The sequence below is a fragment of the Staurois parvus genome, unplaced genomic scaffold, assembly GCF_062004578.1.
Source record: "Staurois parvus isolate SC_StPar_1 unplaced genomic scaffold, SC_StPar_1.0 ptg000014l, whole genome shotgun sequence".
In the NCBI taxonomy this organism is placed as follows: Eukaryota; Metazoa; Chordata; class Amphibia; order Anura; family Ranidae; genus Staurois; species Staurois parvus.
Window position 1 is genome coordinate 7,970,704 of NW_028317810.1, and position 26,819 is coordinate 7,997,522.

Consider the following 26,819-nt stretch of genomic DNA (forward strand, 5'->3'; position numbering starts at 1 on the left):
TTGTGATGATTATGGCTTACAGCTCATGAAAACCCCAAATAAACAATCTCAGAAAATTAGAATATTACACACAATCAGTAAAACAAGGATTGTACATAGAACAATATCGGACCTCTGAAAAGAATAAGCATGCATATGTACTCAGTACTTGGTTTGGGCCTCTTTTGCAGCAATTACTGCCTCAATGCAGTGTGGCATGGAAGCTATCAGCCTGTGGCACTGCTGAGGTGTTATGGAAGACCAGGATGCTTCAATAGCGGCCTTCAGCTCTTCTGCATTGTTCGGTCTCATGTGTCTCATCTTTCTCTTGGCAATGCCCCATAGATTTTCTATGGGGTTCAGGTCAGGCGAGTTTGCTGGCCAATCAAGCACAGTAATCCCACGGTCATTGAACCAGGTTTTGGTGCTTTTGGCAGTGTGGACAGGTGCCAAGTCCTGCTGGAAAATTAAGTCGGCATCCCCATAAAGCTCGTCTGCGGAAGGAAGCATGAAATGCTTCAAAATCTCCTGGTAGATGGCTGCGTTGACCCTGGACTTAATGAAGCACAGTAGACCAACACCAGCAGATGACATGGCTCCCCAAATCAACACAGACTGTGGAAACTTCACACTGGGCTTCAAGCATCTTGCAGTGTGTGCCTCTCCATTCTTTCTCCATACTCTGGGTCCTTGGTTTCCAAATGAGATGCAAAAGTTGCTCTCATCAGAAAAGAGGACTTTGGACCACTGAGCAACAGACCAGGTCTGTTTTTCTTTAGCCCAGGTAAGACGCTTCTGATGTTTGTTGTTCAGGAGCGGCTTGACAAGAGGAATACGACATTTGAAGCCCATGTCCAGGATCCGTCTGTGTGTGGTGGCTCTTGATGCACTGACTCCAGCCTCAGTCCACTCCTTGTGAAAGTCCCCAACACTTTTGAATGGCCTTTTCCTGACAATCCTCTCCAGGCTGTGGTCATCCCTGCTGCTTGTGCACCTTTTTTCTTCCACACTTTTCCCTTCCACATAACTTTCTATTAATGTGCTTTGATACATCCAACTTCTTTTGCAATTACCTTTTGAGGCTTTCCCTCCTAATGGAGGGTGCCAATGATGGTTTTCTGCACAACTGTCAGGTCAGCAGTCTTTCCCATGATTGTGATTCCTACTGAACCAGACTGAGAGACCATTTAAAGGCTCAGGAACCCTTTGCAGGTGTTATGGCTTAATTAGCTGATTAGAGTGGGACACTTTGAGCCTAGAATATTGCACCTTTTCACAATATTCTAATTCTCTGAGATTGTGGATTTGGGGTTTTCATGAGCTGTAAGCCATATTCATCACAATTAGGACAAATCACGGCTTGAACTATCTTGCTTTGCATGTAATGAGTCTATCTCATATATTAGTTTCACCTTTTAAGTTGCATTACTGAAATAAATTAACTTTTGCACGATATTCTAATTTTTTGAGTTTCACCTGTAGCTAATGTAATGTGTTTTTTTTCTTGGCTATTGAGGGACAAAAGAAGTCATGTGTTGTTAAGCTATACTGCCACCTACAGGTAGATTAATCATTGGCAAACACAAAAATCTGTAGGCCAGCCCAGGATAACCCCTCCTATTCCCAGCATGCCTTAATATTTTACTAGTGTCCTAGGGGGATGAATGTCTTCTGATCATTTCTGTTGTAAAAAGTTTAAATATTTTATACTAGCCATTTTTTATTTGCTCGTTTTCACAATAGTTCCTATCCAGATTGGCCTTCTCATGGTCAAACCTCAAGAGAGACTGAAGATGCAGGGCTAGCCTAGAAGTGACCTTCGGGTACCAGGTTCCAAATAAGGTGCTTTCCAGACTCGGGTCACTGGCATTTTCTGTGTTCTTGCCGTGTCTCTGAAGACTCACACTGTGAGTAGGCCAGGGAGGTTGAGCACTGAGAGCGACACACCCTGCTACTGCCCCTGCTTTGCAGAGAGCCATGTGCGACTCCGATCTCTGCTTAGTTTCTACTACATTGACTGGTCAGCTCCAAGCCCTCTGACCCTCACTTGCTTTTAGCTGTCTATGTGTTTTTTTTTTTTTGTTTTTGTTTTTTTTGGGTTTTTTTATGAATTCATAGACCAACACATGACAGGGATAGACATCCAGTCATGTCAGTTGCATTGTATACAATACAGCTATACAAAGTAGGAAAACAGGTACAGATTCATGTCAAGAAATAGCCGAAGACAAATCGATATTAAGTAGACTTGTCTAAAACTAGTAAGATTCCATTGGGTCGTAAAAAGATTGAATTGATGTCTCTGTCTGGGTTTTTTGACTACCTGAGGCTTTACCTCATACCCTGAACTTAGATTTATCACTGCCATATGGTCACAATATGTCTGTATATAAATGCACCGGGTTAGACCTGCTGCAGTGCGTGACCCCAGTTTTCATTCCATTAACTGTTCCAGGGACTTTGTGCCCTTTGATAGCATGGATGTTTATAATCTGAAATCCGGTTATCCTATGATTATTGGGTCTACTTCATCTTAGTCCTACTTAGCTCTGTTGGCAGAGTCCAATGCTTTGTCACATGCCCATGCAACGTTTTAGTGTTTTTTGGCCAAAACGTTCCTCTCCTGAACGCTATTCCTCTGCCTCTAACTCTGTGACTTTTGTAAGGCTTCAGGATAGTCTTTTTGTTTTTTTTTTGTTTTTTTATTAAGTAATTTATTGATGTAAAGTTGAAATAAAAATTAATAAAATATCATATTATTCTACAACAAAAACATTTTCCTTTAAACATCCCCCCCCCCCCCTTATCCCCCTCTACCTCAAGTTCTTTTTCTCGAGCTCCCTGTTCCTCTTCACTTCTACATACACTTGGGACTCCCTTCTTCTTCCTTTCTCACTATCTCTTTTTTCCCTTCTCTCTTCTCCTCCTTCTCTGTCTCTTCTATTTGATCCTCTACACGCACAGCATTTTTCCCACCTTTCTCGAAACCTCTCCATTTTATCTTTTTCCATATGGTTCCTCCATCCTTTACACATAATCCACCCTATTTATCCAGTCCTTTTATTTTCGGTACCTCCTTGTTCCTGCCAATATTTAGGTATAAGTCCCTTCGCCACATTTATAAGATGGAATGTCACCGAATTCTTTTATTTGTCTACTATGATCTGTTTAATCCCAGTTTTCTCCTGTATTTGGTGAATTATTTCCTACCAATATTCCTGAATTTTAGGACACTCTCACCAAATATGTGCCATTGTGCCCTTAATCCAACATCTCCTCCAACACAAAGGTGATTTATCTACTCATTGCTTATGTGCCACACTCTGTGTAATGTACCACCTAGCTAAACATTTTTAGTTCATTTCCACCACTTTCATATCTACAGCCCCATGTGCCAATCTAAATATTTTCTTTTTCTGTTGCTCATCAAGTGATATTCCAAGTTCCCTTTCCCATTTTGCCATATACGGTGGGGGATTAACTTCTGTTATTACAGTAAGGATTTTATATATTCGAGAATTACCAGGTTTCCGTGCCCTACTTGTACTAGACAATTGTTCAAATGGGCTGAAATCCACCATTGTCCTTAAGGGCTTAGGGAACATTGCAACAAAGTGCCTTAATTGGAAATATCGCCACTCATCTAACATAAAAAACAAACTCCTTATTTTTTAGGTCCTGAAAGGAGCATTTTTCTTTTTCATTCATTATATCTTTTAACTGTGCTTCCCCTTTTCTTATCCATTTACCCAAAATATTTTCTTTTCCTGGCGGGAAAAGATCTGAAGCCACCAACGGCATCAACATAGAGTTAAATTCCCACCCCATTTGTTTACAAATCACATCCCAAACCCTAATTACGTTTTGTGTATAAGTGCTCGTGCTCTCTGCCAACTTATGGTGTCGATACAGCAACCAGCCTATCTTATTCAACTGTGTCCCACTTAATGTGTTTTCTATGTTCACGCAACTTTTTCTTAGTGCATTGTGTATCCAATCAAAAATACGTGATAATATTACTGAGTAATAATATCTTTTAAAGTCAGGCATGTTTAAACCCCCCCCCATTCTCTTTATCTCTACACAATACTTCATAACTTATTCTCGTTTTTTTTATTCCTCCAAATATACCACGGTATCATTTTTGTAATTACGTTAAATTAGGTTCCTGGAAGCTGTATAGGTAGCATATGAAATTTATATAGTATTTTTGGGACGAATAAAATTTTTACCAAATTTTTTCGTCCTATCCAGGATTGAGGTCCTACCGATAATTTAAATTCCTCCTTAACCTCGTTTATTAGTGGGATGTAGTTTATTTTGTGTAAGTTCTTTAAGGACGAGGTCAATTTTATTCCTAAATAGTTTAGCTCTCTTTTCCTCCATAAAAAGGAAAGCTCTTTTTGCAGGGCTTTCTTTTCAATAATCAGGACACTAACATTTAGAATCTCTGATTTTACCTGATTAATTTTTAGATTTGATAACTTTCCTCCATAGTATTTCATTATTTTCATCAAATTAGGTAATGTCAACCTAGGGTTAGCCACATAGAATAGCATGTCATCAGCATACGCTGCCACTTTGTTCTGTCTCCCCTATGTGTATCCCCTTCACATCTATGCTATTCCTTACTGTTGCTAAAAGAGGTTCCAAGTACAGAACAAAGGTAAAAGCGGGCACCTTTGTCTTGTCCCATTTATACATCCTGAAAAACTCTGATAAGGATCCGTTAACTTTTACTACTGCTGAGGGTCGACTATATAGCTTTCCTATCCACGTTCTCATTTTGGGACCAATTCCTAGAACTTCCAGCGTATCGTAACAAAGTCCCAATCCACTCTATCTAAAGCTTTCTCTGCGTCTATTGATAATGAGAACGGGGATTTATCCTTTGGGATTTCTATTAGGGTAATAAATATTTGCCAATGTACACTCTATTTCCTGTAATCTCCCCCTTTTAAACACTAGAATCACCCCTCAGGATCCTCCACCTTATCTTCGTTTTTGAATCTTACATTTTTTTGCTATGCCAATTGCTACACCTTTAGCACGCTTGGAGAATCTGCATAATACCAGGTTTTGATGATATCTAGAGTAAAGCTTTATATTTGTTCCCTGTAAACTATTGTGATAGATCGTTGTAATTCTCTAAGGATCTTATGCCTTTTTATTCAGCCCCTTAACATTATAGGTCATAAAATTGACCTCCTCCATTTTATTTATTTATATATATATATATATATATATTATTATTATTATTCAGTATTTATATAGCGCCAAAGGGTTTACTCAGCCCTGTACAATAGCTTTTATTTCTTTACTTTTTTCCTTCTGTCTAATTTCTTTCCAACAAGAGTACCATCATCTCTCCAAAGGAACACGGAGCTGACTCCTACGAAATTCCCCTTTCCCTTCTCTTTCCCCCCAGGACCTAACTGCCAATTCTCGTTTTCCATTTCCCTATTCTCTTTTACCCCCTCTCCCCAACCTGGAATGTCTATTTTCTGTAATTCAAGTCTCTCACAAAAGTCTCTCAAATCTTCTGGGAATCTCAGTCTTTCAGAGTGACCATCTTTCCGTCCTTTTTTTCCCACAAATAGAGCTTTCTTTTGGAGGTATTTGATCGCCCGTGCATTTTTTTTTTTTTTGCACTATGAAAAAAAAAGACCGACAATTTTGATTAAAAAAACTATATTTTTTCTCAAAATGTCTTTGCTAAAACAAATCCCAATACATGTAAATAAATGTGTTTACGTTAAAGTTATAGCTTTTACAAATGGTAGTATATATACTGGACTTTTTTAATTTCACTAGTAATGGCGGTGATCAGTGACTTATAGCAGGACTGTGGCGGGCATTCTGACACTGGGGAGAACTGACTTGGTGTCACTGACATCCCCAGTGACACCAATACAGTGATCAGTGCTAATAAAAAGCACTGACACTGTACTAAGGCACTAGGCATTAAGGAGTTAACATACAGGGTGATCAAAAGGTTAACTGTGCACAGCCATGCAAAGTAGTGTGCAGGAGCTGACGGAGGAGAACTGTTTTATCTACGAACAGTTCTCCCCCCCCACCCCTCGGCAATCACCTGACACCCTGCACGCCCCCTACCTGGAAATGTGCAACGTCACCGTGTATATACACGAGATTTTGTGAACATCTGCCGCCCTGTAGCAGTATTTCTGCTTTGGGGCAGAGCTGAAGCAGTTAATGAATTGACTTTAACGCAGTTTTATGCAGTATTTACAGAGTGTTTTTGCTTTTTGAGGTAAATACCACTTAAACACCACATTTTCAGCATTGCATGCGGTATTTGGGGAAAATTTTGTCAGATCACCTAAATACCACATGCAATCTGCTTTAGTGAATTGAGCCCACAGATATGCCTGTGATCTACTGAGTAGAAAATAAAATGGTATGGTCCAAGGGTGTGCTTTAAGTTGAATTGAAAGGTTTTCAAAGCTCAGTTACTCTGCATGAATAGTGAAACAAAATAATGTGTTTCCAGATGACTTTTTTTGGCAAGGTGTTCCTGTGCTTCCTTTTCAAGCTTGGTGCGTGGGGATTTGGCAAAGCTATATTTCCTCTTTTCAAGCTGACACTTACCACCTTCCCCTTCCAGGCACCTGCACCCTTCACCAGTCCTCAAAACCAGGGGAGGAAAGATGCCATGAAGTTATGGACTTAGGCCAGAGCTCGTTATTTCAAGGCACTGGATCGTGACGTTCTTGATAAATAATTCTTTCATTTCAGCCGTGTCCTGTTCCAAATTACGGTTTTACCAGATTGATAAATATTCTTGTTGATATCTGTACATATCCTTGGCCAAGTTACTTGTTACCCAAAACAACAAATGTCTGCCCATGAATACTTAGACCATGCTTTTATCTTTTTTAAACATGAGTTTCATATATTTAAGCCAGACAGTAGTTGATAAATTAAAAATACTGTTAATGAAACCAAGCATGATATGGCATGTTCAGGATTCTCCTCTTAGTTTTAATAATTGTGCAATATTTATGAAAGGCTTGGCTTTACTACTTTTGTGTTAGTCTGACTTTTTAGCTTAAAGTAAACGTTTCCAATATCCCTTCATATCTTGCCCCCATAAACTTATTCAGCTGCAGTTTTGAAAGATAAGAGGAAAGTAATGCAGTCCCAGGCAAGCCGAAAATGAGCAGATACTAGGGCAGGGATGCTAAAGGAAGACAACTGATGCATATCATGGCTGACTTCCAGTTCATCAGGAGCTCCATGTGCTTTTTTTGTTTGGTAGGTAGGTATGGCAGACTTTTATTTGATATGTTAGGTGTAATTGACAGCTTTGCTTCACTTTTATTTGCTGTTTGAGAGTAAACATGGCTGCGCTCAGAAGCAGAAAGACTGGCTCTCTGAGGACAGACTGCAGAAGAGCTTTTGTTCACTTATCATGAACAGTGAGGTATTTTTTTTTTTTTTTTGTTTTTTTTTTAGAGGTTGCAAGAGTTTGTTTTTGCCCATTTAACTTCCTGACCCCACCTACCCCAGCTGCCCAGCCAGGCTAATTTCACACAGTGCAGTTTACCCACAGTTTTCATGTGGATTACCTGCAGTTTCCCATAGACTTCTATTAGATGGGGTTGATTTACTAAAACTGGAGAGCGCAAAATTTGGTGCATCTCTACAAGAAACCAATCTGCGTTCATGTTTTTTTGGTTTTTTTTTTGGTCAAAACTTAATTGAAAAAGCTGAAGTTATAAGTTGATTAGATACCATGCACAGCTGCACCAGAATTTGCACTCTCCAGTTTTAGTAAATCAACCTCTTTGTATGTATTTTGCTTATGTTTCACGTATTTAAGTACATCAAATAGCAGTCATTATTTCATTATCATAAAATGTCAGAGATGGGTATGTTTGTACAGGCTGGATAGGTCTGCTCTTCTTTCGCTAAGAGCAGTGTCAGTGCCTGTCAAAAGCATAGCCATATGTCTACAGAACGAGTGTGGTGAGGATTGCAAGACTTCCAGTAAAATGTGATTGTTCTGGAAGTTATGGCAGAATATTTCAACATTCACCCTGGGGTGTGTTTGCTGTTAGTGGGAAAGCATTTGCTAATCAGCTAAAAAGGACATTGGAAGCTGTTTGTTTTGGAAAGGTTTAAATCTTACACCTGAGGGACGCTTTCTTATATGAGCTGCTATTTTATATCCTTGGCACAATCTCTACACCCATAATGACAATTGTTGTTGACAGTGTAGCATGTGGACCTCAGGTTCAGTCTGTGACAGCATGCATTTTAATATAGGATTATCTGTTGTCTGTCACATCTTTTATTCTATGTAGTTATCACAACTAAGTAGACTTACATATATTAGGAGAATTCTGTTCTGGCAGATATTTGCTCTTTGCTAGTGAATGGGGAGCTTTTGTTTGATTTGCTGATGTATAATGAATTGTTAGCTGTCAGTACCTAAACCACAAGTGAGCAGGTGATGATTACCTTTACTCATCTCATTTCATGTCATTTCCATCCTAGTTAGGGCCTTTCTTGACGGGCTTTTGTATATCATATCACAGCTCACTGCTGCTCATTTGCAGCATCTCCTGTTCTGGGCCAGCTAGACAAACTTTTATGGGTTTGCTAGATGTATAGGCTTGTCTGTCAAAAAAACGAAATGTCGTTTGGACTAGGTAGGCTTTGTCTAGGGCCAGAAAGACAGAGATACCAGAAAGACTATTCTACTCTCACAACAGGCTAAAAACATTTGAAGAAAGAAATGTGCCTTTTATCTGTTGATGTAGAAAAACCCAGCTTAAATGGTCTTTCTTGAAATCTGACCTCCTATAAATTGGCTTAGGTCCCATTAATTTTGTTTCTTTACACCAAGCCAAACACATTATTGTTAATAAACTGTATGTACAATTTCCAATACATAATGGAACCAGGCAGGGATCTTCTCTGTCACTTCCTCTACATCGCTGGGGTGGAGCGTCTTGCCAATGTTTTCAATAATCTAAACATCGGAGTATCCATGTACGTGAACACCACTGTCTTTTTGCAGTTGATTTGCTACTCTATATAACCTTTCCCTACTTATCTATGCCATCAGTCCCTAAGGAATTTTAAAGATTTTGCAATTTTAGCAACTTCCAAGTGAATCTTTCCAAATCAGAAATACTTAATATTTCCCTCCCACCATTACAACTGGCAAAAATTCAATCTAATCAACCCAAGCAACTCTTGCCTTATTCGCCAGGATCAATGGTTCTGAAAATGGATATACTGTCGTGCCTCCTGCATCTGTTCTAAAGAATACCTATAATCTTGTCTGCTCTTCCCTCGGTCCAAAACATTTTCAGGAAATTTGATTAGCTTACTGCACCCTTACCCTCTCAAAACCTAGAGGTGGACCAGAATTTGTAGGTATCACCTTATACCACAGAGTCTCCATACTAACCAGTTTTGTGGATTGGTTTCAAAATGAGAGGGTAAAAGGAATGGGTGGCCACTGAAATGCTTTCGTACCTTTTTGGACCTCAAATATCCCCCCTAGATAGACAGAAACCACAAAAACGCAGCAGCCACCTACCCGTTCTTCTCTCAGCACCTCTTCCAAACTTGATACACAATGCTTAGTAACATCTTCCTTCACTGCCTAGTTCCATGACCCTTCTATATGGCCATCCTGACTTCTCTCCCACAGTAGGCAGGTAGCAATTTCTACTGTGGAATAACTTGGACCACCCACAATTGCTCTCAGAACTAACAAATGGTCAATTGCTCCCCAACCCACCCTACAAAAAGATTAATCCACCCACACCCTGTCCTGGTTTTGTACTACCAAATTAAATCATTCTTACAGTGGAGTAGAATGGAGAGAACTGACGAACACCCAATTGGAAAAAACCCTCCAAACGACTTGTGTAATCTCTGAAAGATCCTACATGATACTTATCCACAACTAACAAATAATGGGATCAGGAACTCAATGTACATCCAACCCCAGAGGACTGTGGAAAATCTTTAAGTCTATCACATAGGCTTTCTCTCTGCCCTACATAGCACAGGAGAAAAGCTTAAAATCCTCACCCAATGGTATTGCTGCCCTGTACCATTCTCTCATTACTCCTCCAAACTCTCAGAGAAAAGTTGGAGAGGCCTTACTCCCACAGAGGCACTATATCTCAGATATGGTGGGATGCCAATCAGTCAATAAACTATCCTCGCCACAGCTTTTCCATTACCCTTTTTGTCCATTCTACCTACCCATATCTCAGTTAAAGAATATTTTGAGCCATTCCCCACTGCATCTTAAAACATTATCTTAGACATTGACGCTAGGCACAATAGAATAGTTGGTGGCAGAAAACATTTAATTGTCTTAATCTGTTTTGACAAACCTAGGTATTCTGTGTAGTATTCCTCTCACCCTCCAGTTAGGGCCTTTGTTCAGTGAGTTGTTCACATCTCTCCCCGTTTATTTCCTTGTATCACCTTGGAAGTGGAACTATACTTGCCTCTACTCCAGTGATGCTATGTCTATGAGTACTCCCACTGGGCGCCTGCATCTTTGGCTGGTCATCTTCAGGGTTCAAGTTTTCATCCATTTTGATTATCTTGTGCATGGGCAGATGTTTAATCATCTTAGCAAATGCTGAAATTGTACACTGAGTTGCGCTTACCCCCGAGCCCTTTGTGACAGCAGGCCAGAGATCTTCTCCCCAGACCTGCTGTTAAAAGTAAAACAAAAAAAGCAGCCGTGCAGTGCTCCGGCCACCCAGCTTCATCATTCTTTCAGAGTTCTGTGAATGGGAGAACTAAATCTAATGGCTGTTGGCTTGTGGTTATCAATGAACTACCAGGGAGCTGGTGAGCTTTTTTTTTTTTTTTATATATACAGTGGGGCAAAAAAGTATTTAGTCAGCCACCAATTGTGCAAGTTCTCCCACTTAAAAAGATGAGAGAGGCCTGTAATTGGCATCATAAGTAGACCTCAACTATGAGAGACAAAATGAGAAAAAAAATCCAGACAATCACATTGGCTGATTTGAAAAGAATTTATTTGCAAATTATGGTGGAAAAGAAGTATTTGGTCACCTACAAACAAGCAAGATTTCTGGCTCTCACAGACCTGTACCACCTTCTTTAAGAGGCTCCTCTGTCCTGCACTCATTACCTGTATCAATGGCACCTGTTTGAGCTTGTGGACAGGTGTCTTTTATACTGATAACAAGTTCAAACAGTCACACTCCAAACTCCACTATGGTGAAGACCAAAGAGCTGTCGAAGGACACCAGAAACAAAATTGTATACCTGCACCAGGCTGGGAAGACTGAGTCTGCAATAGGCAAGCAGCTTGGTGTGAACAAATCAACTGTGGGAGCAATAATTAGAAAATGGAAGACATACAAGACCACTGATAATCTCCTTCTATCTGGGGCTCCACGCAAGATCTCACCCCGTGGGGTTAAAATGATCACAAGAACGGTGAGCAAAAATCCCAGGACCACACGGGGGACCTAGTGAATGACCTGCAGAGAGCTGGGACCAACGTAACAATGGCTACCATCAGTAACACACTACGCCACCAGGGACTCAGATCCTGCAGTGCCAGACGTGTCCCCTTGCTTAAGCCAATACATGTCCGGGCCCATCTGAAGTTTGCTAGAGAGCATTTGGATGATCCAGAAGAGGATTGGGAGAATGTCATATGGTCAGATGAAACCAAAATAGAACTGTTTGGTAGAAACACAACTCGTCGTGTTTGGAGGAGAGAGAATGCTGAGTTTCATCCAAAGAACACCATACCTACTGTGAAGCATGGGGGTGGCAACATCATGCTTTGGGGCTGTTTCTCCGCAAAGGGACCAGGACGACTGATCCATGTACAGGACAGAATGAATGGGGCCATGTATCGTGAGATTTTGAGTGCAAACCTCCTTCCATCAGCAAGGGCATTGAAGATGAAACGTGGCTGGGTCTTCCAACATGACAACGATCCCAAACATACCGCCCGGTCAACGAAGGAGTGGCATCGTAAGAAGCATTTCAAGGTCCTGGAGTGGCCTAGCCAGTCTCCAGATCTCAACCCCATAGAAAACCTTTGGAGGGAGTTGAAAGTCCGTGTTGCCCAGCGACAGCCCCAAAACATCACTGCTGTAGAGGAGAACTGCATGGAGGAATGGGCCAACATACCAGCAACAGTGTGTGCCAACCTTGTGAAGACTTACAGGAAACGTTTGACCTCTGTCATTGCCAACAAAGGATATATAACAAAGTATTGAGATGAACTTTTGATATTGACCAAATACTTATTTTCCACCATAATTTGCAAATAAATTCTTTCCAAATCAGCCAATGTGATTGTCTGGATTTTTTTTTTTTCTCATTTTGTCTCTCATAGTTGAGGTCTACCTATGATGCCAATTACAGGCCTCTCTCATCTTTTTAAGTGGGAGAACTTGCACAATTGGTGGCTGACTAAATACTTTTTTGCCCCACTGTATATGTATTTTATTTTTTTAGAAAAACATTACTTTGTAGTAGAAAGATTGTTGTCGTTTCAAAGATTGATCATTTATACAGTATATCATTTTCTTTTCTTTCATAGGGTACGTGTGTATGACATGCGATGCAGCAAATCTCTCTGTTCTTTTTATGCTCACCACTTGGGTGTCTCAGCTGTTCGCATGGATGACTGGAAAGTGGTCTCTGGAGGAGAGGAGGGTCTGACCTGTACATGGGACCAGAGGATGGGCACCAAACTCTGGGAGATGCACGCAAGGTACTAATTTTGTTATTTGGCTGTGTGTATGTGTGTGTGTGTGTGTGTGGGTGTGTATATATAAATAAATCTGCGAGGACTGCACTTACACAGTTCACTGAAGAAAAAGTGGTGGTGCATGTAAACATTTACACTAAATAGTGGTATAGGAGCAGGGTTTCAGTGATTTGTAGTGATCACAGAGTGGAACAAGTGTCAATAAATGGCGGACCGTGGTCCGGAGAAGGACAGAGTGACAGTCCTGTCCGGACTAGGACTGTACCACTTAGCAGCCTGAGTGGACTCCTTTACTCTTGCCACTGCAGATGTTAAAAATCCCAGCATTGTGGAGGGGGGGAGGAATGGCAGGGTGGACTCCTCTTCTGTGTGACCTGTCCTCCTGCCACTGCTGTTGAAGTCACAGTAGGGAAGAAAGCGGGAGGCATGGCAGGGTGGACTCCTTTTCTGAGTGTACTAGTCACTGCCGCTGCTGAACTCACTGCAGGGAGGAGGGCAGGAGGCACAGAAGGTCTACAAAGGGAACAGACGCTGCCCAAACTTTAATATTAACAAGCAGGTCACTCACCTTTTGCCAAGAATAGTTGGGCGTTTTCCACCCTCAGTGCAGACCTTCCGTGTCTCCTGCCCTCCTCTATGCAGTGAGTTCAGCGGTGGCAGTGACGAGTACACTCAGAAGAGGAGTCCACCCTGCCATTCCTCCCACCTTCCTCCCTACAGTGAGTTCAGCGGCGACAAGTACATTCAGAAGAGGATTGCACTTTGCCATTCCTCCTGCCCTGCACACTATTGAGTTAAGGTAGAGGGAAGAATACGGGAGGGCTTTGATGTCAGAGGGGGGAAGCTGTGATTTGGGGGGCTGGGAAGTGAGGGGGGGCTGTAAAATGGGGGGCCATGAGTAGGGAGCTGTGAAATGGGGTATAATTGGGGGGGGGGTGTAATACTGGGGGCTCTGATGTGAGGGCGAAGCTCTGATATGGGGGGCTGTGATGTGATGAGGAGGAGCTATGATATTGGGGGCTGTGATGCGGGAAGCTGTGATGTGAGAGAGGGAGCTGTGTGTTGGATGGGCTGTGATGTGAGAGAAGGCAGCTCTGATATGGGGTCTCTGATGTAAGGGGAGGCTGTGATGTGAGAAGGGGGAGCTGTGATATGGGGGGCTATGATGTGGGGGGGGGGCTGTGTTGTAAGAGGTAGCTGTGATGTGAGGGGGAGGCTGTGATATGGGGTCTGTGATGTAAGGGGGAGCTGTGATATAAGGGGGTGATGTGAAATGGGGGAGCTGTGATGTGAGAGAGGAGACCTGTGATATGGGGGGGGGCTGGAATGTGAGAGGGGGGAGCTATGATTTGAAGGGTCTGTGGTGTGAGGAGGAGGGCTGTGATTGAAAGGGGCTGTGATGTGGGGGTTGTGATTGCAAGGAGGACTGTGATGTTGGGGGGCTCTAATGGGAAAGGGAGTTGGGCTTTAATGTTGGGGGGCTCTGATGGGAAAGGGAGTTGTAATGTAAAGAGGGTTGTGATGGGAAAGCCCCGAGTCATAGAAGAAAAATTGGATTTGGACCTCCTGAGGAAAGAAAATGTTACCAATCAGACCTCCGTAAATTTTAATTCAGCATCCCTGGTGTAGAGCTAGCACAACCCGTAAATCATCAGCTTCTATAGCACGGCTCCCAGGCTCAAAGGTCTCTGAAAACCTCCAGTCTTACATGAACATAGGTAAAGGCTGGCGCTAGTGTAGATCAGCTAAAATATGTAGTCCTTTATTGGTAACGGTGATGAAAATCCAATGGTTTTCAGCCATGAATAACGCCTGAAGGCAGAAACACATTGGGTTTTATGGCTTTTTGGCACTGTCATCAATAAAGGACTGCATGCTTTAGCTAATCTACACTGGTGCTAACTTTTACTTATGTTCATTGTACTGATCACAAAGTCAGAGGATGGGAAGGCTACAAAGGTTACATCTTTCTATCGTACATACATTCAGGTCAGCTCATAAAGCAAAACTAAACCCAGAAAGCTGCCATCTTGGCTTCTGATATGCACTTGCCGTAGTGTTGATCACATGATCAGTTATGACACCAGCCATTTGATTACTTGGCAGTTAAGTTCAGGGTAAAAGCAACCGTGACAGTTCATTCATGGCATGCCTTGAATATACTATAACTTTTGGGAAACTGTTAAAACTTTGGGTTTAGTTCTAATTTAAAGTGGAACTTTAGGCCAAAATTAAAAATGGGCAAACAGACAGGAAGTTTAATGCAGAAGAGACCTGCTTTGTCTCTTTTGCATTAAAGTTACTTGCCTGCCTGTCCACCCTTGCAATGCCAGATCTGACTGAACTCCTCCTGCTTTCATGTCTGAGTAACCTCATTCCTGCCCGGCCAATAAAAGCGGCTGGAGATCAAGACCTGGAAGCCAGCCACCCGAAAATGTCAGCAGCTGGGTGGGGAGCTTGGCGATGGTGCATCGCTGGAGCCGAGGTTAATGTAGTTCCAATAAAATTCATAGCTAAAACATCACTAATAATCTAAAACAATAGTATTTCTAACATTATCTAAAAATATATGGTTGTAACATACAAAGTGTTCACAGTGCATAATGTGCTTACAATGAACATAAAAATATTTATAGACCTGTGTCCACTCCACCATAAAAAGTTCAGAATGTGCTTCACAGACAAGTGGATAAGCCAATGTTGTATAGTTCAAAATAATGCTCCATTCACAAGTTGAACTACAGCATTCCTGTGCACACCCTTTGGACAGCTCCTACTCACCAGAAAAGATGGACCTTTGTTACAAAACAAAGGGTAAAATCACTTAATATAATGGCCAGGAATCTCTCCTTCTCCTCCCCAGACCTAAAATCTTCCGCTCACAAACAGGAAGAAACAGAAGGGCACTCATCGCCTAAAACCATTAGTAACCTGTTTTTTAAAAGCAGAATGTAAAAAGTCACATTTGTTGATACCTAGAACATCGGTACAAAATAAAACTCTCTATAGCCTGTGGTAACTACAGCTGTTCCACACAGGAGCCTGCTTATGTTCCACTGTGTTTAACTGAAACTGGATGTGACGTCAGAACCGACCAGTCCTGCTCCAATGCATTTCGCCAGTGGGCTTCCTCAGGAGACATTTTCATGTCACATTTTTAGGTAAAGTTTCACTTTAGGATTGGACAAATAGAACAGCACTAACAATGTTTGTTAGCCACTGACATTAACACTGATATAATAAAATTAATGCTGACAGAGAGCATATGTAAACAAGAAAAAATCAGCGAACGCTCAACTATAACAGCCGCTAATGCACCAAAAAAAGGAACCACAAATCCTCTCAATAGATAAGCAAAAACAGAAAATAGTGCAGCGCTTAAAAGATATGTACATATAAAATATATACTGTGACATAATCAACAGGAATCCATATTAGTATGCGTTTACATCAAAAACCAATGTTGTGCAAATGTCCCATAAATACATGCAGATGGTGATATACCGAGTGCAATCTCAACGGTGAACTTGTGAACAGTTCTAAAATCAGGTGCACATCATAAGGACCCCTGCGTGAAGTAATAATCATCCGGTGGTGTACGACGGAATAGTAGGATTGCAAATTCACCAGAAGTGCAATCTTAATGCGCGTTAGACATATAAATCAGCCTGAGGATCTCCCCTCTCATGGAGTACCACCTGGTATGGGAACCTCCTCCTCTGTCAGTCTGGGCGTTAAATGGTGTCAGAGGACCTTTAACTGGGCTGCGTTGCAATATGGTCTGGTCGCAGGAAAGATTCCCATCTCTGGGCTGGAAAAACGCACCTGGGGTCCTAGGGGGTTTAAATGCTCATGGAGGAGCAACAAATATGGGAACCCATAGTTTATTATGCTTATAAATTTATTGGGAAATTATCCAGATATAAAACAGAAATTAATGGTGTACACACTTGTGGTAAAATGAATTACCGTATTTTTCGCTCCATAAGACGCACCTGACCATAAGACGCGCCTAGGTTTTAGAGGAGAAAAACAAAAAAAAAAAATATTCTGAACCAATGGACTGCAGACATAGTACAGGAAGTGACCAGACACTGCGGACACAGTACAGGAGATGACCAGAGACTGCAGACAGTACAAGAGATGACCAAAGACTGCGGACACAGTACAGGAGAAGGACCAGAGACTGCGGACACAGTACAGGAGATGGACCAGAGACTGCGGACACAGTACAGGAGAAGGACCAGAGACTGCGGACACAGTACAGGAGAAGGACCAGAGACTGCGGACACAGTACAGGAGAAGGACCAGAGACTGCAGACGCAGTACAGGTGATGAACAGAGACTGCGGACACAGTACAGGAGATGGACCAGAGACTGCGGACACAGTACAGGAGATGGACCAGAGACTGCGGACACAGTACAGGAGATGGACCAGAGACTGCGGACACAGTACAGGAGATGGACCAGAGACTGCGGACACAGTACAGGAGATGGACCAGAGACTGCGGACACAGTACACGAGATGGACCAGAGACTGCGGACACAGTACAGGAGATGGACCAGAGACTGCGGGGACAGTACAGGGGATGGACCAGAGACTGCGGACCTTTAGGGAGGGAGGGGGAGCGGGTACCTGAATTTGACAGGTGCCCGCTCCCACTTCCGCGGAGTTCTCCTTCCTATACTGTGGGCACCCGACTTTGACAGCTGGGTGCCCACTGCACATGCGCGAGAAGCGCTGCGCTTTGTGAATGTCCCGGCGTCTTTTGGGACCTGTCGTGTCCCAGAAGACACGGACCATTCACAAAGTGCAGCGCTTCTCACGCATGCACAGTGGGCACCCGGCTATCACAGATGCCGGCGCGGGTAGACTACACCGCTGGACCGAGGAACAGGTGAGTTCCTGCCGCAGAGAACAGCTGAGCAGCCGGCCCGGTATTCTGACATGGCGGTGGCAACGGAAATACCGGACCGGCCGCTTTATATTCGCTCCATAAGACGCACTGACATTTTCCCCCCTTTTTTGGGGGGAAAAAAGTGCATGTTATGGAGTGAAAAATACAGTATAAAGATGACATGCAGCTTGGAAACCAAATTAGGCAAGTGCAGGAGTAATGTATAGCCTAGGACTGTGTTTGTCACTAACCAGTCAGCATGGAAAGATGGCTGCCGGACCTCCGTGATCCGGCGGCGTGACGTCACGCGTAGCGAGGCTCCTCCTTGACACGTTTCGTATTAACATACGTCCTCAAAAGGGGTGTTGCCTAGTGTTAAAGAGCAATTGCACTCTGGAAGCCCAAAAAGGCAGGCATAGGGCAAAGGCCTAATGGTCAGTATTGGCTTGTCTGCATTCTGTCTCTGTGTGGAGTCAGTCGTCTTAGTAGAGACAGGGTTTTGCTTCCACTCATGTCGGAGGTCAAGCAAGGAAAGGTAAGGAGCACAATAGTGACACCACCAAATCTCCTGAGACTAGTAATAGCAAAAGTGCATTAGATCTCACACTGCAGATATACAGCTATGAGACTGCAGACACAAGAGTGCCTAAGGGCACTCACCTTCAGGGAGGTACTCCTATTTTTCATGAAACATTTTAGACAAAGGCACATTTTTTTTCATGGTACTGCTTAGGCATACCTAACATTTCTAAATATTCTATATAATGGCAAATCTTCACCTTTTTAGTTCAGGTTCACTATAATACTGACCTGAATTCGTTGTTACTGGCATGATGAGCTTGGTGCTGAGAATCCTTAGACTAAAACATGCGGCCCCACCTTCAGGTTTGATGTAGCGGAGCTTGTTAATAAGAATGTTACTTGATATATTATGTGTACTTTGGGTAACAATCATTACTAATCTCTATCAACAACTAATAGCAAATCAAATGTTTTGAGGTTTACTGTATACATACTGAATAGCAAGTTTCCTTATTGTGGAATAAAGCTCGGATTGTACGTAATATGCATGATTAATCTGTCAAGCTCTGAAGTAATGTTTCCATTTCAGTTCACGGTCTATTAAATTGGCGATTACTCTGGCCTTCCTTATGATACAGTAGTGATGCACATCTTGGTTTTTTTTTTTTTTTTGGATAATCAAGGCGATCAATAAAATAAATTTTATTTTATTTTTGATCTATTTATAGGCAAAACAGAATAAATGAAATTAACTGTATGTGGTTCCTGTAAATTGTAGTTATTTACAATCAAACTGCAAGTGGTTCTAAATACAGAACTTTTTTTTACTTAATGCATTCTATGCTTTAACCACTCGCCTACAGGGCACTTATACCCCCTTCCTGCCCAGGCCAATTTCCAGCTTTCAGCGCCGTTGCACTTTGAATGAAAATTGCGCGGTCATGCAACACTGTACCCATATGAAATTTTTATCATTTTTTTGTGACAGATAGAGCTTTCTTTTAGTGGTATTTAATCACCTCAGGGTTTTTTATTTTTTCTTAAACAAACCAAAAACCACTGAAAATTTTGGGGAAAAAAATTTTTTTCTTAGTTTTTGTTATACAATTTTGTAAATAAGTGATTTTTCTCCTTCACTAATGTGTGCTAATGAGGCTGCAGTGATGGGCACTGATAGGCTGCACTGATGGACACTGATGAGGAGGCACTGGTAGGTGGCACTGATGGGCATTGACATACATCACTGATGGGCACTGAAAGACAGCACTGATACATGGCACTGATTGGCACTGTTAGGCGGCACTGACAGGTGCATTGTTAGGTGGCACTGATGGGTGACACTGAAAGGCAGCTCAGATGTGCACTGGTAGGCACTGATATGTGGCATTGATGGGCACTGGCACGAGGCACTGATGGACACTGAGAGGTGGCACTGCTGGGGCTACACTGATCATCAGGGCACACTGATAGGTGGCACTAATGAGGCACTGGTAGGTGGCACTGATGGACATTGACAGGCATCACTGATGGGCACTGAAAGGCAGCACTAATAGTGCCATGTGTCAGTGCCATGTGATATATGGCACTGATATATGGCACTGTTAGGCGGCACTGACTGGCACTGTTAGGCGGCACTGACTGGCACTGTTAGGCGGCACTGACTGGCACTGTTAGGCGGCACTGACTGGCACTGTTAGGCGGCACTGACTGGCACTGTTAGGCGGCACTGTTAGGCGGCACTGATTGATGATACTGAAAGGCAGCTCAGGTGGGCACTGATATGTGGCATTGATGTGCACTGGTATGCACTGATATGTGGCACTGATAGGCACTGACGGACAGCTGGCACTGATCGGGCTACACTGATCATCAGGGCACACTGATCATCAGTGCCCTGATGATCAGTGTACATGTCCCCTCCGCGGAAAGCCGACTACCGGCTCGGCTCTCCTCTCCCCTCGAGCTGTCAGCGTGACAGCTCAAGAGGAGAGAAATGCTGATAACCGGCGTTTCTGTGTTTACATGTGATCAGCTGTGATTGGACACAGCTGATCACATGACTGAGCTGACATCTTCGGCTCTTTCCATGATCGGTGATCCGCTGTGTCCGAGTGATACAGCGCACCACCGATCGCCGCGCTGCGTGCTCCCTGAGCCGCGCATGCGTGGTGAGAATGGGAGGACGTCATATGACGTCCTCTCAGAACGAGAGAACCACCTTGCGCCCATCATTGGACTATATGGCAGGTGGGAGGTGGTTAAGGTACACATCCTTCTGCATGCAGCCCCATCCAGCCCCATCTTATACTTGCCTGAGCCCCAACTCGATACAGCGATGTACAAGAGAGCAGTGGCTCTCTCAGCTCTCCCCCTCCTCTTTGGCTCAGAGATAGTAGTGGAAGCCATTGGTTTCCGCTGCTATCAATCACAGCTACTGAAGAGGGAGCAGGGGGTGGGGCCAAACTGCGCTCCTTGTGTCCATTGACAGCTTTGGAGCGAGCACACACGAATGCTCCCCTAGCAAGCCAGCTTGCTGTGGGGACACTCAGCGCTTGGGGGAGCCGTGGAGCATTGCACAGAACATGTTTTTGTTATTTTTTTAAAAAAAAGAATTTAGAATCACTTTAAGGCATTCGTTTTTGGAACATTTTGAATTGTGCATGTTATTTATAAGCATTTACTCCAAAATGTAATAAATGCAATGAGCAAATACACTGTTTATATGAACATGTAAAAAATAGCCAAAGAAAGCAGGAAGAGTAAGGAGTTAATTAGGAATAGATAAGGAAAGTAAAATTAGTTTATCAGTGTATTAATAAGATATATACAGTATCTCACAGAAGTGAGTACACCCCTCACATTTTTGTAAATATTTTATTGTATCTTTTCATGTGACCACACTGAACAAAGGACACTTTGTTATACAATCTGTACACTCACTACTTTACATTGTAGCAGTGTAAATATGCTGTCCCCTCAAAATAACTCAACACACAGCCATTATTATTATTATTATACAGTATTTATATAGCACCAAAGGGTATGCTCAGCGCTGTACAATAGCAAGGAGGACATAACATGAGACAAGACCGTAACAATACACTACACGAGGGGTTCGAGGGCCCTGCTCTTTCGAGCTTACAATCTAGGAGATTAATGTCTAAACCTCTGGCAACAAAAGTGAGTACACCCCAATTAGCCATTTTCCTTTCCTGGTGTCATGTGACTCGTTAGTGTTACAAGGTCTCAGGTGTGAATGGGGAGCAGGTGTGTTAAATTTGGTATTATCGCTCTCACTCTCATACTGGTCACTGGAAGTTCAATATGGCACCTCATGGCAAAGAACTCTGTGAGGATCTGAAAAAAAAGAATTGTTGCGCTACATAAAGATGGCCTAGACTATAAGAAGATTGTCAAGACCCTGAAACTGAGCTGCAGCATGGTGGCCAAGACCATACAGTGGGCTACTCCTTCATTATTTCTTCATCAATTAAGCAGGGAAAAGGTCTGGAGTTGATTCTAAGTGTGGTATTTGCATTTGGAATCTATTGCTGTGAACCTACATCATGTGTACAAAGGAGCTGTTCATGCAAGTGAAACAGGCCATTGTAAGGCTTCAATAATGAAACAAATCCATCAGAGAGAGAGCAGCAACATTAGTAGTGGCCAAATCAACAGTTTGGTACATTCTGAGGATAGAAGAACGCACTGGTGAGCTCAGCAACATAAAAAGGCATGGACGTCCACAGAAGACAACAGTGGTGGATGATTGCAGGATCCTCTCTATGGTAAAGAAAAACCCGTTCACAACATCCAGACAAGTGAAGGACACTCTCCAGGAGGTGTGCGTATCATTGTCAAAGTCTACTATTGAGAAGACTTCACAAGAGCAAATACAGAGTGTTCACCACAAGGTGCAAACCATTCATAAGCCTGAAGAATAAAAAGCCAGATTAGACTTTGCCAAAAAAACATCTAAAAAAGCCAGACCAGTTCTGGAAAAGCATTCTTTGGTCGGAGGAAATAAGATTAATCTGTACCAGAGTGATGGGAAGAAAAAAGTGTGAAGAAGGCTTGGAACAGCTCATGATCACAACGTCATCTGTGAAACATGGTGGAGGCAGTGTGATGGCATGGGCATGCATGGCTTTCAGTGGCACTAGGTCATTGGTGTTTATTGATGATGTGACAGAAAACAGAAGCAGCCGGATGAATTCTGCAGTGTTTAGAGATGTACTGTCAGCCAAGATTCAGCCAAATGCAGCAAAGTTGGTTGGATGATGCTTCACATTACAGATGGACAATGATCCAAAGCACACTGCAAGAGCAACCCAGGAGCTTTTGAAGGAAAAGAAGTGCAATATTCTGCAATGGCCGAGTCAATCACCTGGTCTCAACCCAGTTGAACATATATATATATTTTATGTTTCCATGGCCGAAACAGTTGCATCCAAGCCCTACATCATCAAGTACAACGTGCAATGGAAAGCGTCAGATGCAGTGGTGTAAAGCATGCTGATACTCTAGAGCAGTGGAGACATGTTCTCTGGAGTGACAAATCATGCTTCTCTGTCTGGCAATCCATGCCTGGCTTCAGGGGCAATATTTGGCCACACTTCCTTGCAAAAACACTTTAAATCTGTCAGATTACGAGGGCATCTTCTGTGCACATAAACAGAACATAAAGTGTAGTGCCAAAGTTTACAGTGCTGACGTCACGCCTCTGCGCTTTTCCGGGTTGGCAGTGGCTGTGTATGTAAGCTGACATCTCCTTGTTTCATTTGTTATTTAATTTATTGGATTTTAATAAATACTACACTATTGGAAGTCGACTTGCCCCTTGCAAGCTCTATTTCAAGAGATATGTGCCTTTGGAATCTTTGTTTAATCACATGGGTGTTTATGCTGTTTGTAGTGGCAGCCATAATTTCCGGTGAGTCTTCAATTCACTGGGAGACGGTGATGGCGTTCTTGAACTGTTTTGCTGCAAGCAAGAGCACTTTATGGTGGTGGATGGATATTGTTTAAATTTCCTTCACTGTTGTTTTTTTGTATATTTCAGTTTCACCAGTTTGGCGCTACACTTTGTTCTCTTTATATGTATTTAGGTTTGTATACTGCCTATTGGTGTCAGCTGCCTTACACTTCTAGTCAGCGCAGATATTGTTTATTTTATTTGATCTCCTGTGCACAGCCCTCTTCAGATCACCCACAAATTTTCGATCGTATTCAGGTCTGGGCCCTGGCTGGGCCATTCCAAAACTTTAATCTTCTTCTGGTGAAGCCATTCCTTTGTTGATTTGGATGTATGCTTTGGGTCCTTGTCATGCTGAAAGAATAAGTTCCTCCTCGTGTTCAGCTTTCTAGCAGAAGCCTAAAGGTTTTGTGCCAATATTGACTGGTATTTGGAACTGTCCATAATTCCCTCTACCTTGACTAAGGCTCCAGTTCCAGCTGAAGAACAACAGCCCCACAACATGATGCTGCCACCACCATGCTTCACTGTGGGTATGATGTTTTTTGGTGATGTGCAGTGTTGTTTTTGCGCCAAACATATCTTTTGGAACTATGGCCAAAAAGTTCAACCTTGGTTTTATCAGACCATAACACATTTTCACATTGTGTGTGCAAACCTGGTAGCCAACTACAGAAAACACCTGACCTTTGTGATTGCCAACAAGGGATTTGCCACTACGTACCAAGTCATGTTTTGTGAAGGGGATCAATTACTTGTTTCTCTCATGAACATGCAAATCAGTGCATAATTTTGTTAGACATGCATTTCTTTTAAATTTGTTGTTGCTATTCGGTCTCTGTGTTACAATACACCTACCATTTAATTTTTAGACTGATCACTTCTTTGTGAGTGTACAAACATTCAAAATCAGAAGGGGATCAAATACTTATTTCCTTCACTGTACCTTTTAACGATGCAATCCCTCTGATGCTTTGAAAACTCTTTGAGAACCATGGCTTTTGCTGTAGGATGCGACAAAGAAAATGTCAGGAAAGACCTACCAGAACAGCTGAACTTTATTTGGGGTTAATCAGAGGCACGTTAAATGATAGCAGGTGTGTATGGACTCCTACTTAAAAAGATTTTGAATGTGATTGCTTAATTTTGAACAAAGCTACATCACCAGTTGTAAGAGGGTATGCACACTTATGCAACCACATTTTAGTTTATGTCCGTCCCCCCCCCCCCCCCTTCCCCAAAAAAGATTCTTTTTTTTTTTAACTGAGTTGTACAGTTTATAGGTCACATTAAATTTGGAAAAAGTTCTGAAATGATTTATCTTTGTTTCATTTTTTTACATCTTAAGACACCTGACATTTTAATACGGGTGTGTAGACTTTTTATATCCACTGCATATGAAAGGTTCGGTTATATTTTAAGATTGGAGTGCATATATTGGGGGTCACCATCATTGTTTGCCTTTTGGATTCTTAGTTGTATTCTATACATATTTTAACACTAGGCATCATACATTAAAATGTATTTAATTTTTTGATTTAGCACTTATTAAATTAATTTTGAGCACCACAAAACACTTAAGTTGAGCTGCACAACTGTTTTGAGAGGGAGGCTTTTTTCTCTGTACCACTGTGTTACTGCAAGTTACTGTATCAAATTCAATTTCTAAATCAGGCTGACATTAATGTAGTCATGGATTTCGTAGGGTGTGCGCTCATATGACTTTCGGGATCTCAGGCCAGTTATTTATGCTTGCATATAATATAGTTGTCATGTACTTCCTGCACATCTAACTTGTGTAAGATTCGCATGTGTAGTACATTCTGAACTGTGTGTGTAAACAAGCAGGTATTGGCCAATAGGAAGCAGTGAAGCAAGAAAAGTACTGCAAATTATACCTCCTTGGGAGAGGTTCTCAAATGCTGATTGTTTTCTTCACTCGTGAGTTTTTCTGTGAACACTGGGCACTATTCGTGGTAAAGCACTTGATGGCAGTGGTGTGTTCTTAGCTCTAGTTTACAATACACATAGGGGTTGATTTACTAAAACAGAAGAGTGCAAAGTCTGGTGCAGCTGTGCATGGTAGCCAATCAGCCTCTAACATCAGCTTGTTTAATTTAAGCTTTGACAAAAAAAAAAAAAACTGGAAGCTGATTGGTTTCTGTGCAGAGCTGCACCAGATTTTGTACTCTCCATTTTTAGTAAATCAACCTCATAGACTCTAAAGTGATTCTAATCCTTTTTTTTAGTTTAACTGACAATTGTACAGTCATGCAACACTGCACATAAATTAAATTTGTCCTTTTTTTCCCACAAATAGAGCTTTCTTTCGGTGGTATTTGATCACATTTGCGTTTATTTTATTTTTTTGCGCTATAAACAAAAAAAGACCGACAATTTTGAAAAAAAAACAAACAATATTTTTAAATTTTTGCTATAAAACATATTGAATAAAAAATGTAAAAAAAAAAATCTAATTTCTTCATAAATTTGGGCCAAAACGTATTCTGCTACATGTTTTTGCTAAAGAAATATCCCAATGCATGTAAATTGATTGGTTTACATGAAAGTTATAGTGTCTACAAATGGCAGTGTGTATATATACTGAAATTTTAATTTTAATTTTTTTTATACAAGTAATTGCAGTGATCAGCGACTTATAGCAGGACTGCAGCCGGCATTCTGACACTTGGTGGGAATGGATTAACTGCCACTGACATCCCCAGTGACACTAATACAGTGACCAGTGCTAATAAGAAGCACTGTCACTGTACTAATGACACTGGGCAGGAAGGGGTTAACATCTGGGGCAATAAAAGGGTTAACTGTGAGCTGTGTGTTTTTTACTAGGGAGACATGCTATTTTGTATTTCTCTCCTGTGCAGAGCAATACAAAGCAGCATGTCCATGCTGACAGGAGAAAGACCTGTGTTGTTTACACACAGGTCTCTTCCCTGTCAGCTTCCCCCACGATTGCCGAGTGCCAGCCGGGACTCGGTGATTTGGCATCTCTAGCCGTCAATAGTGACGCACCCCCTCCCCTACCTAAAAATGCCAATCACGCATATATACATGATTTTGCGCAGCCCTGTAGTAGTACTTCTGCTATAGGGTGGAGGGCAACTGGTTAATAATAAACGTTATGCTCTGTGCAGTTGTTTTGCAAAGAGCAGCCTCAAACCTGCTCTTCTTGGGTCCCAAGCAGACACCCCTGGCTCCTCCTCTTCGGCGAGTGCCCAATAGGAAGCCAATTTCTATTGGGGCAATTGAGTGGGCTCGAACCCGAGCCACAATGCCTGCGTTCACAGACACAAACTGTGTCTCTGCCCTGCCTCCCTCTTCCTCGTCAGGATTTGATTGACAGCTGCAGGAGCCAATGACTGTGAGGAGAGAGTGGAAAGAGCCGCTGCTCTGAGGCACAGCATTGGGTTGAGATTGGGCTCAGGTAATATTTAGGGGGGGGCTGAGGTTTTTTTTTTTTTTTACAAGTGTTTTCTTTATCTTAAAGAATTCTCTGCATTAAGGTAAAAAAAACGTAAGTCTTTAGAACCACTTAGTTAGCTTGCTGTACTGTCATACCCCTAATGCATTGTGTAAAAAATAAAACCATCTTCTCATGGCTGCTTAAGCCCACTTTGCAGTGCACTTTAGCATGCGAAGAACACGCAAAATAAAC

At 42.2% G+C, this 26,819-nt stretch overlaps 1 protein-coding gene across 2 annotated transcripts in view; it reads left to right on the top strand.

The window, feature by feature from the left end:
* Positions 1-26,819, top strand: part of FBXW8 (F-box and WD repeat domain containing 8) — a 155,958-nt gene that overhangs the window by 121,178 nt on the left and 7,961 nt on the right. For both annotated transcript variants that reach the window (XM_089677106.1, XM_089677113.1), the window contains one exon: positions 12,578-12,751. In XM_089677106.1, the coding sequence (XP_089533232.1) occupies positions 12,578-12,751 (174 nt within the window). The remainder of the gene's footprint in view (positions 1-12,577; positions 12,752-26,819) is intronic.